Source organism: Saccostrea cucullata, unplaced genomic scaffold, assembly GCF_032062105.1.
Source record: "Saccostrea cucullata isolate Sc308-1 unplaced genomic scaffold, CSIRO_AGI_Scuc_v1 ctg1298, whole genome shotgun sequence".
Lineage (NCBI taxonomy): Eukaryota > Metazoa > Mollusca > Bivalvia > Ostreida > Ostreidae > Saccostrea > Saccostrea cuccullata.
Window position 1 is genome coordinate 66381 of NW_026924450.1, and position 12660 is coordinate 79040.

General features: G+C 33.7%; 1 protein-coding gene across 1 annotated transcript in view; it reads left to right on the top strand.

The window, feature by feature from the left end:
- Window positions 1–44: 44 nt before the first annotated feature.
- The window catches only part of LOC134266461 (uncharacterized), a 29376-nt gene continuing 16760 nt past the window's right edge, over window positions 45–12660 (top strand). Inside the window, exons 1-10 of the mRNA XM_062748694.1 lie at window positions 45–106; window positions 337–416; window positions 1911–1972; window positions 4008–4075; window positions 4356–4495; window positions 4796–4873; window positions 5143–5220; window positions 5675–5800; window positions 11944–12038; window positions 12264–12387. Coding sequence (XP_062604678.1) covers window positions 363–416; window positions 1911–1972; window positions 4008–4075; window positions 4356–4495; window positions 4796–4873; window positions 5143–5220; window positions 5675–5800; window positions 11944–12038; window positions 12264–12387 — 825 coding nt within the window. The 5' untranslated portion in view covers window positions 45–106; window positions 337–362. The remainder of the gene's footprint in view (window positions 107–336; window positions 417–1910; window positions 1973–4007; window positions 4076–4355; window positions 4496–4795; window positions 4874–5142; window positions 5221–5674; window positions 5801–11943; window positions 12039–12263; window positions 12388–12660) is intronic.

Sequence of the window (12660 nt, forward strand, 5' to 3'; positions counted from 1 at the left end):
TTTCCTATTTTATTTTTTCCCATCGGGTTTGGTAGACAGAGAATTATTAACCATCTCCACATGTGGACGTAAATAAAAACTTTGGTTTGGAAAGAAAACGTTTTTTGTGAGTTAAACTGTTCACAATCCTTTGAATGATTCTTTTAAATTGGTATATAATTTTACATAATTGTAGAAACAAACGATAACATTGTGCTTTGGAGTTCACTGCTCAAGAAAATGTGATCTGCTTAAAATTCTTGCTCTACTTAGGTTCCCTCTATGTAGTGTACACAAATTGTGTTTTTTATGTACATAATTTAACATGTGCAAGATTTTTTTTTTGATAATTTGAAGTAGGTATCCACTAAAGTGAAACTAACATGATGGACGAAGAAGCAGACTTTGTAGACACGGTTAGCGCAAGCGAAGATGAGGTAAGAATTTATTTAGATAATCAGTCAAAGTCAGACTACAGTAGGGGGACAAAAGTGTTGAGAAAAAAATGGCGTCACTATAATAAATTATTGATCTGCGTGTATCAAAAGTCGTGTATTTTTGTTCAGAGTTGGAATTTTGGAAATCCCCTTGAAATATAAATAGGTCAGTACAAGTGACGTATAGCATGATGTTTATTTCGTCATCTGCTATACTTTTGTTGACAATCTATCTCGGTAACAAAATGGAGACGAAACGTCAGGAAATCTCACAACCCTTGAAACAAGTCATTGTGGAACTCTACCTAAACGGAGAAAAAATGTCAGCTATTGCAAGAAGTGACACGTCTCTGGCTTCAGTGTACCGTATTGTACGTAAATATCAAGACACAGGATCAGTGGAGAATTTGCCAAGATCGGGTCGGCCTTGTTCGATCAAAGATAGGGACTATCGGAGGCTCCAGAGGATTGTTAGGAGAAATTACAGCGCAGTTTAATGAAAACAGATCAACATCTGTGTCTCTGAAGACTGTCAAACGTAGACTTAAAGAAAATGGTTTCACTAGAGGTGTGTACATGTATAAGAAAAAAGTTGTGATAAAAAATGTAAACCGAAAGAAACTCTTGTCATGGTGTAGGGAGAAGAGATGGTGGGGTGTACAAACTCAGTGGTCCAAAGTTATATTCAGCGATGAATCTCAGATATGTGTTGGGGAAAAAAATAGCGTTTATGTTTGGAAAAAAGCAGGCGAGGGTTGGAGACCGGACTTAGTGCCACGGCAAAATGGCCACAAATTCAGTATCATGGTGTGGGGGTGCCTGTACTTCGGCGGTATCGGAACTTTGTGTCAGATGGAAGGGAACATTAATTCAGAAAAATATATTAACATCTTAGTTTCAAACCTCTGGCCAGTTATAGTCTGCCACAAGGAAGTTACCTGTTTCAAGATGATAACGCCCCCGTACATTGCTCTCGTGTTACACAGGATTTTATCGCCAGAAACCATATCAAGAACATGAGCTGGCCTGCACAGTCTCGGGACTTAAATATCATAGAAAATATATGGCTTTATATTAAAAGAAAACTCCAATCACGGATGCACAATATAAATTCCGCAGATGAACTTTTTCAAGAAACGCTTAGGATATGGCAGGACATCAACGTAAATTATGTCAGAAATCTTTATCAATCGATTCCAAGAAGAATACAATAGGTCATCAGATTAAAAGGTCATCTTACTAAGTATTAAGGTAAGTAATTTGTGATTTTGTCATAGTAAATCAGCTGTCAAGACTGTTTTCCACACGAGTTGTCTCTCTTCTGTTGGAAACGTGATGCCATTTTTTCTCAACACTTTTGTCCCCCTACTTAGGACCTCTGGTTTCTGTCAGTATACTGGTTCAAAGTAAAAGATTTTTACAAAAAAATAAATGAAATATCAGCACAGTTAAAATGTACAAGTACTCTCATATGTTAATGATTTATTCCTTTAGGATGATGAGAAAAGTCATGCGAGATTGTTGGATGCTATTTCTAGCCTTGACGGGAAAAAAGTGTGAGTCATGACAAGTTTATCTTTTTAGGTCACCTGAGTAAACTCAGGTGACCTATTGCTATCCGTTTTCGTCTGTCGTCGTTCGTCGTACGTCGTATGTCGTTCGTAAACTTTTAAACATTTTCAGCTTCTTCTCTGCAACCACTGAACTATTTTTAACCAAATTTGGCACAAAACATCTATGGGTAAAGGGGAACAAAAATTGTGAATTTCATGATCCCTTCCCCCCTGGGGCCTGAGGGGTGGGGCAAAAACCACTAAAATTAATGCAATCTTTAAAAATCTTCTTCTTTACTCCTGGACATCAAGCAGTCAAACTGTTTGCATGATTGTAATCAGCATTGAGTCCTCTACCAAAATTGTGAAATTCATGGCCCTGGGGTCAGGGGTTATAGTGCTAGGGCAGGGCTAAATATTAAGTATATAGTGAAAATGCATTATTTCTTTGAAAATCTTCTTCTCTGCTCCTGGGTATTAAATAAATCAACTAAGTAGATTGTTATGATGAGCAAGAGTGCCTCTACCAAAATTGTGAATTTTATGGCCCCAGGGTCAGGGGTTCTGGTGTTAGGGCGGGGCTCTATTGATTATATACAGTGAAAATACATGAATTGTTTGAAAATCTTCTTCTCTGCTCCTAGGTATTAAATAAACTAACTAAGTGCAGAGTTAAGATGAGCAAGAGTGCTTTTACCAAAATTGTGAATTTTAAAGTCCCAGGGTCAGGGGTTCTGGTGTTAGGGCGGGGCTCTATAGATTTTATAGTAAAAATCCATGAATTCTTTGAAAATCTTCTTCTCTGCTCCTAGGGATTAAATAAACTAACTAAGTGCATAGTTATGATGAGCAAGAGTGCTTTTACTATTGTGAATTTTATGGTCCCAGGGTCAGGGGTTTTGGTGTTTGGGGGAAGGGGGCTCTATTGATTATATAGTGAAAATACATTAAATCTTCGAAAATTTTCTTCTCTGTCTCTGGGTATGAAGCAGATGAACTACCTATATAGTTATGATGAGCAAGGGCCCTAATCTTGCAGAATTGTGGATTTCAAGACCCCAGGGTCAGGGGTGGGGGTGGGGCTCTACTTATATACTGAAAATGAATTAATTGTTTGAAATCTGCTCCTTTGTATTTATAAAACATTTATTTATTTTTTGAAAGGCGATTTTAAGGGTGCCTTTCTAAAATTTGTGCAATGTGTGGACGTAGGGTCAGGGGTTTATTTCACAGTGTTAGGCCCACTACTGATTATTGCTGAATATTACTGATTAGTTGGAATGCATTTTTGTTCCCCTACCTTGCATATGGGTATTCAGTACTACCTCTGCAAGAAGATCATGAATAATTCATGAATTTTCTTGAATTTTTCATGAATTTTATTCATGAAATGTTCATGAAACGTTCATGAAGATCCTATGAACTTATTATTGGACATTTTCAAATCAATAAACCAAGCTAAGCAACTGCTAAGTGTATTGTTATGATGATCAATGGTGCCTCTTTCAAAATTGTGAATGCTATATAGAATCTAGCTTAAAACATGAATCAAATTCAATAACTGGAAAGTTGTTGCAGAATGCTCAGGTGACCTATAAGGCCCGTGGGCCTCTTGTTTATGTGATTTTTATTCGTTTATGTGTAACCTAGTTATATTAAAATTCCACATACTTACTTATATTTACATTTGTACATATCTTATGTATAATTTATAAACTGTGAGGAAAGCTTCAGCGTATGATACACCTTAAAATCAACAGGAGGTCAAAAGGTTAAATTATAATTCTTATTTTAATGTCAGAAATGTTGAACACAGTGCAATGTTACAAGCCAAAATCCAAATTTTTGCTAGCTCACATTAAAGAGTTTAATGGATGTAGTAGAAGGATAATGCATGGATTGTAGAGTAAAAATGATAGCTTTTGTTTGAGTTGTAATAAACATAAGAATTGATCGAATTATTATTTATGGAGAGATATAGTTTCATAATTGCAATATTGCATGCAAACAAATTTTCATGATGTACTTATTTTTATAGCAACAAGAGAAGCCAGAGGACAGTGCCCTCCAATGAAGTCTCAGAATTTCACTTCAAAGCTTCGTCAGGTAAATCAGAAATAATCTTGACCTTAAGTTAATAAATTGATATAAATTTTGTTAAAAAGGTTCTGAACTGAAACTCCTTTATTTTCATTATACATGAGCATTAAGTGACATACATTGTACATGTTATTATTTTATTTGTGATTTTTCAGTTTTAAATCCATCTATCATTTTGTGATATGGAGATATTCTCCATTGATTTATATATAATTATTATTCGGATGTAAACGAAAAACACAGAGCTCACTGATTAACTGTAAGTTATATGTTTGATTTTTCCTAGATGACTCCAAAGTTAAGTTACACGAGCTGATGGGGACTCTGAAGACCTCGGCCAGACATGGTTCTTTAAAGACCAAACTCAACAAGGTCCAGAACCAGAAGGTGGTGCCGGTACCACTCCCCAAACACCAGAAAGAGAAGGTGAGCTGGCACTGCTAAGGTACACTGTAAATGGCTTTAAAAGAAGGTGCATCATGTAATTCCTTAAAAAAACACATTATTTAATTTCATTACTTCCACAAAAATAATAGAATTTTTTTAAAATATTTTTTTTTATTTCATTGTATATATCTTATGACCAAGCATTCCTGGCATCGATGATTTATTTCTGTTGTATTGAGTAATGGACATTCAGGATCTTATAGATTAATTCCCTGAAATTAAATGAATCATAATATTATCTGATAAATGAATATTACAGAATACATTGGTGTGTTTCAGATTGAGAGAGGAGTTGCCTATAGCAAGACAGCCAAAGAGATTTCTAAGTGGGACCCAGTAGTCAGGTCTAACAGAGAGGTAGGTAATTATAATGATAACTATCTGAGAAAAAAAAAACCCAAAAGGAATGTGTTTGAGTCTGAACTCAATATTTCATTTATCTCTTAAATTTCTCTAACGTAGAAAATGTTTTGACTGAAGTAGCATGTTAATGTCAGTGTAAATTAAAAAAAATTTAACACAACATGTGATATTTTGCTTTTATGTGAATTAATGGTTACAAACAGACTTTTGATTTCTAATTTCTGCTGAAGTGATGGTTGTATGATTTTGGGATTTATTTTCAGGCAGAGCAGCTGCAGTTTCCACTACAGAAAACAGAGATCCACCTACACAATAACACGGGGAAATTCAGTCATTTCAAAGTAAGTCAAATTCAGTCAAATTCAGTCATTTCAAATTCAGTCAAATTCAGTCATTTCAAAGTAAGTCAAATTCAGTCATTTCAAAGTAAGTCAAATTCAGTCATTTCAAAGTAAGTCAAATTCAGTCATTTCAAAGTAAGGCTTTTAGAAAACGGACAAATCTACGCAACACACAGAAAAATTCAGTCATTTCAAAGTAAGGATTGATGTGATTCATCAATCTTAATGTATACTATACAGGATTGTTTTCACTTTATCCTAATGGCAAACATTTCTACCCAGTTAAATATGTTTTGATATCACGATTAATAACAAGGGCCAGAATTTCCCTTATTTCACTATCTGAAGTAAGCTATACTTTTATTCTTTCCCCATTTTGGAAATTGCATTATGACAAACAAAAGTAATTGTTTAAGTAAATAAACCGTTTCATGTTTTGAATATTATTTCTTAGCCCCGTACCCCACTAGAGATGGAGATAGCTGCCGTCCTACACGGAAATAAAGACGACCTGCCAACCCAAAATAAAGAACTGACACCTGCTGAGGAGAGGATAATAGCAGCCATGAGCCTAGAGGAGGTAGGGCAAGTCTAAGGTTCAGGATTTGTTGGAGGATGTATTTTATCTGACAGTATATTAACCCTCTGGCTGCGGGAAGGACATATATGTCCTTTTACCGCTGGCTGCGGGAGGGACATATATGTCCCTGGCGACGTCATAAAGTTTGAGACGTCTTTTCACTTTCTTAATTGAAATTTATTTATAATAATACTTAAATTTGACTGCAGTTTTTGCTGAAATAAAAGCATAAGAATTTGGAAACAACTATCGATTAATGCAAGTTAAAAGTTAAAAGAATTATTTTATAATAATTCATGCATGTTTTATGCATTTATTTGCAAGTTTAAAATGCGCAAACAAAATTGTTAACACTGTAAAAAATGAGTATTTAGTTAAAGTCACTGAGAAAACTAGTGAATTTAACTGTCCATATAATCACTACCTTAATTAAAAGTAGTTTTACTAGGTACATGTATTGGGTATATTTATTAGTAAGATAACATTAAAGTGAATCTAGAATTTATAGGCAACTTTCAGTCGGTCGGTATCTAAGTGTCAATTCGACCCTAGCTCCACAATTCACTTTCTTAACTGAAAACTTTCAATTCACGACAAAGGATTTACAAAGTTCACTTGTTAAATTCACTAAGATTTTATTTTAGTGAAAACCTTTTCGCAATTCAGTTCTAAATATAAAAATTTAGAAATATTTCAAAAAAAGTTTACAATGTTCAATTTTATTCATTTACACATTTTTTCTAAGATTTAAAAAAGATTGCCTCTAAAAATGATAATGATTTTTAAGTTTAAGTAGGAAACTGACTGCGGAAATGATGTTCATCTGCCTTCGGGTCAAATTTGTAGAAGTAGCTAGGACATGCGAATATAAGTCGCACTCTATAGCAAACCATTTTCTCGATCGACCTAGGACTCTGTTAAACATAGCTGCAGATCTGTAGCTCTCCGAAAAAAATATATTGATAAACCGGAGAGCTACAGTGCCACCCATTGAAAAAAACTGTATATTTATTGCGCACAAAAAAGTGCGCTCGGTTCTTGATTAATTCTTCCAAATTCTTACCTCAATTGCAAAAAAGGACGATTTGAACAATTTCTTTCTCCTCTATCAAGTACAATCGTAGTTGAGATCTGAACGAAGCATATTGGACTGAATTATCTTTGAAACCAAAATGGCAGTATAAATAAGCGAAATGTTCTATGATTACAATATCAGGGTCAGGAGGACTATAAACAACAATTATGAGGAATGTTTGGTTGTGGAAACAGCAAAAAAATATGTTAGGAACATACGGTTAGTAATATTTTGAGATCACAGTTTTAAAAACATTGAAAAATAAATCGAGATCCGGGCGCACTTTTTTGTGCGCAATAAATATACAGTTTTTCATTTTTCAATGGATGGCTCTGTAACTCTCCGGTCTATCAATATATTTTTTTTTTCGGAGAGCTACAGAACTGCAGCTATGTTAAACCCAACTTTTATCGAAGAATCCAAGTCAAATGTTCGAATAATTGATAGATTATCGGTACCTGATCAATTTAAAAGCTTTATAAACTTTCTTGGAAGAGGAAACAAGTCGTTTTACAGAGCTGAGCAGGTTCTATTTTCGCAACATGACCACAAACTCAATTCAAGTAGCGTTTCTCCATTGCAATGACTCCATGCGAGACCCCTCGGCATGTCCAAACTCACCAGTCTATTAAATTTTATTTATACATCATATTCTACATTTCTATTTCCTCTAGCTAAAAAAAAACTGAAATATCGGAGTTAGCATCGTACTCTATATATACATTCGTTTTAGAAAATCCTGAAAATTTTGCCCCCCCCTGTTTTTCCTGAGTATATATTGTATTTTTGCTTTATTAAATTTTCCTGTCGGGTTCCCCCGCCTTCTTCCTCATTTTTTGTTGTCGTAAGGTCTGTAAATTTCAAGACATTGACATTTTTTTTTTTGCTGACTAAACCTTCATTTTATCGTAGTGTAAACCTCTGAAGTCATTGCTATATCATTAACACAAGCACACAAAATTTTTATGCATTGTCGATATCTAAGCTTTCAAAATTTACGTAACCCACACATCCCAAACCTTGACAACAATTCTACTATAAAAATTAATTTAGATCCAATCTATATACCGGAAGACAATATTTCATTGTAAAAATGATTGAATATAGACATGACAACTATGTAAAATAAATGAATTTTGCAATCCATATGCCCCCGCCCCCGTTGAGAGTTAAGCGATTAATCTCAATGATATTTCAGATGTACTTATCCATTAAAAAATTGAAACACTGTACCCAAGTGAAATCAGGTGATATGGTTTGTAAATACGACCCCGGGGTTGGGATGCGGAGGGGGGGGGGGGGTAATCGGTGTATGGTTGTTGTTCGCCCTTCTGTGTCCTTAATATGGACGTTTATTATTTCGACTTTTTCCAATTTCAGATATAAACCCTGAACACACGATTGAACATCGTGTAAACAAACATGCACGATCTTGTGATATATTCTCTAACATATCAATATACAATGCTTTTTTTCTGTTATGCCTGCTTGAAATTATCGTAAAACCGTGATCAAAACATTTATTAGACCCCATGTAAGAAGCAATACACTGACATTTTGCAGGAAGAATAAAAATGCGCTTGTAAAATAAATTCTTTTTACAAGACACTACGAATAGCAGCTTTTCACTTTTAAAAATATATTCCATTCATTATGATTATGGCAAAGATAACATATATTCTCAAATCTTCAGATATTATATTTAGTTTTGAATTATCATAATCCCGTCAAGTTCTCTGATAACATAGAACAGTACTTGTTTGTTTTCTACATCATCATTTAAACTCAACTGAAAATTAATTTTTATTTTAAAAAATCAAAATGAAAAGATGTAGAGAATGGGATCCCTTAGGTCAATGATTAGCCTTGTCGACTTGTCCGAAATAAAAAAATAGATAAACCCCAGAAAAGTAAGGAAATCCTCATTAAATATTGACTGCTGAATTTTGCTTCTAATAAACTGAAAACACGAGTACTTTTTTTCTAATTCATGTAAAAAAGACAAATGGATTTAATGTTTCTGATGGTCTACATATTTTGCGACTAAAGATTTTTAATCAAAAAAAAAAAAAAATTCCCTATTTCACCAAAGATGTTTTGTTTGAAAACGTCTTTTAGCCAATGTCAATATGCAAACTTATAACAAACTTATAAGCACGGGGCTTTGTACCAGTATGAGTCAGGTATTTTTTTTTTCTCCTAATTTTGCCGAACTAAATATTAGACCGGAAAGTAAATTTTCCGTAAATATCGACATTAAATAAGCAACTTGTCGGTAGTAAATCTTCTTCATAATTCTTGGATTATTTATCAGCAATGGTTTGTTGAAGCATTTAAAGTCATCATTTAATGTCTACTAGAACAAATGAAATATTTAAACAACTTTTAAAAGAATTTATAGAATTATTTCGATACATTTTAATTTGAATTCTAATGCAATTGTTTTGTAAAACACTTTTTGATTGGCTAATGCACTGATGTTTGAAGCAGTAAAACGAGCATTAACGAGCGTGAAAGCTTTTTCATTGTGACGTCATAATAGAGCGACGCAAAAATACAATGCTCCGTGACGAATTTCATGTAACAAAATTCAACAAAATAAGACGTAAACAACAAACAAAAGGCGTGGATTGCATTAGAATGGGAATAACTAAACTTCTAATTTGGTATTTGCGACCGTTAATGCTGATTTAACGGTCGCAAACATCCGTTTTACCAGCTCCGCTTACGCGTCGCCGGTAAAACTCAGTTTGCGACCGTTAAATCAGCATTAACGGTCGCAAATTCCAAATTAGAAGATAGTTATTCCCTAATTCATCGTTTAAAATTGTTATATTAGGAATTTTTTTCTTTAAAGATATAAACAATTTTTTTTTTTTTTTGATAATTTAATTTTGGTATTTATTCAATTTTTGAAGAAAGCGATGAATCTGTGCGCCGAGAAACGGAATCAAATATTTGAATTTCGATTATATTTTTGTCAGACTGCACAACGTTAGAAATTGCAATGCATGCAGATGGAGAATACATGAAAATCAAGAATATAAATATTATTATACGCCCGTCTTAAGACGGGACGTATTATGTTATAGGCTTCATGTCCGTCCGTCCGTCCGTCCGTCTGTCTGTCCATTCCTGTCCGGCTCATAACTTCAATACTATTAGGCCTAGGATTATCAAACTTTGTCAACTGATACTTCTTGGGTAGACGGTGTGTCGCGCGCAAAAAGTAGGTCGCTATGACCTTTAATTAAGATGCTATGGCCAAATATGGAAAAATCCTGTCCGGCTCATAACTAGTAAACTATTAGACCTAGAACTATCAAACTTGGGAAATGTATACATCTTGGGTAGAAGGTGTGTCGCGACCTATTTCAAGGTCACTGTGACCTTTAATTTAAGTGAATTTTTATAAAAAACTAAGTTTTTTAAATTTTGAATTTCATAATCCTAAAAAATGTAAAGATATAGTTGTATCCTTATTAAAAAAGTGTTAAATCAAGAAAATACTTATTTTTTTCAGCATATACTTGACAGCAATCTATAACAAATATATTAATGTATGTTAGAGAAATCCCATGTCTCCCATGAGTGTAATTATCAAGCATTGGTCAAGAATTTTGATAACAGAAAGTTGCATGTCAAATTAGAGAGAAATTAATGAGTTTAGTGTGAGGAGCTAATTGGAGAGCATCGGTGTTATATATATCCCTTTGGGAATTAAGGCAGATGGGTAATCCTGTTGGATTAAAAATACCTCGTGTTGGCTAGCCAAAGTTTTAAAATGAATTTGATGAAAAGTAATTTACACTAATTTGATTTTGCATAATAAACTGATATGATGTATAATATTATTAATTTAAAGAACTAATTTCATAGGATTGGAGTCAGCATGTCCATTTTCCATAGAAATCGCATATTAAAATCTTTCTGACATTAAATGTAAAAAAAAAAAATCATTGAGTATTTTATATATTTTTAAAAATATTTTATGGCAGAGAGTTCAGATTCATTCATCTATAGTAATGAGTAGACGAGCATCCAGTCAAAGATTAATTAATGAGTTCAATTTAGGAAGGCTAGCCAGCATCTTCTTATCTGTTACCCTTTGGGAATTAGACAGAAGAACTGCTGGTCAGTTGAAATAGCATATGTCATTTGATGGCCAGCCTTTTATTTTCAGAATTAATTTGGGATAGATTAAGTTGTTAAGACTACCGGTAATTTGATATTGTTTAATATGATGGGCATTTGACAAGGTCTAATACAACCAGTATAGAAATCTATCAATGATGCTATGATTAATGCCTACACCACAGGGGATGGATAAACAAATATTTTAAGGAATAGAAAAAATTATGGAAATTTTAGAATCAAGGTTGACATGATTTTCTTGCACTCTAAACCATTTAAGTTAATTTTAATTTTTTGACGGGCGTATCATGCTGTGGCGTGGCACTTTATTATTGGTCTATACTATTTTCATTTTTATTAAATTTCAATTACAATTACTTTTAAAAAGTTTAAAAATAATGATAATCATTGTATATCAAACTGTTTTTAATTTGCGTCTGATTTTGATGTATATTCTCGCAATAGTCTATCAGTTTTGCTTGATTGGGATAACAATAAACAATTAATTAAAAAGATGTAAATATAATAATTAGAATTTACGCAAATTGTATAAATAAAAAACTTCTTCATAGTTTTGTTGATATATCGCATATGAATTAATTCCCCTGTACACATTCCTGTAAATAACGCGCACTTAGCGTTAACCCAAAATATTGAAAAGCCCGCAAAATAATGTCAAAGAAATTGTGACGTCTTTTTAATCTCGCAGTGACGTTATAATTTCTGTACACTGACGTCGCAGCCAGAGGGTTAAATAATCTGCAAAAATTGTGTGATTCTTAATAGACATTGCTTATGATTGTGGATTCATACAGGTCCTTGTTCAGCAACTAAAAAAGAATAATGAATTTGGATGGCATTAGAATAGGTTGATTATTTCAACAAGGCTTGAATTTTGTTTCTATGAGATATAACATCCTTTGTTATTTTGTAGGCCAAAGAAAGAAGAGCAGAACTTCAGAAATTCCGAGCCCTAATGTCATATAAAGAGGCCAAGGCCAAGAGACAGAAGAGAATCAAAAGCAAAAAGTAAACTCATTAGAGCTATCAGATATCACCGAATTCATGTAGCATGTATCTCAGGGATCACATGTCAATACATTATAGTTATCCCTTGTCAAAGCTAAAATGTCAACTTACTAATAGAGAGTCCATCCTCTGAATTCAACTGACACAGTCACTCATTTTCAAGCTAAATTTGCATGTATTTAATTAAAGTAAGGATAATTTAATGTTTTGTGATTGGCTATACAGATTCCATCGAATAATGAAGAAAGACAAGCTAAAGCAGGAGAAGAGAGCGTTTGAAGAGCTACAGAAGAATGACCCCGAGGCTTATAATGAGAAACTGGAGGAGGCCGAGAGGCAGAGGATAGAGGTAAGTGTAACTAAAACTAAAGATAACTAAAACTAAAGATAACTAAAACTAAAGATAAGAGCTACAGAAGAATGACCCCGAGGCTTATAATGAGAAACTAGAGGAGGCAGAGAGACAGAGGATAGAGGTTAGTATAACTAAAACTAAAGGTAACTAAAACTAAAGATAACTAAAACTAAAGATAACTAAAACTAAAGATAGGAGCTACAGAAGAATGACCCCGAGGCTTATAATGAGAAACTGGAGGAGGCCGAGAGGCAGAGGATAGAGGTA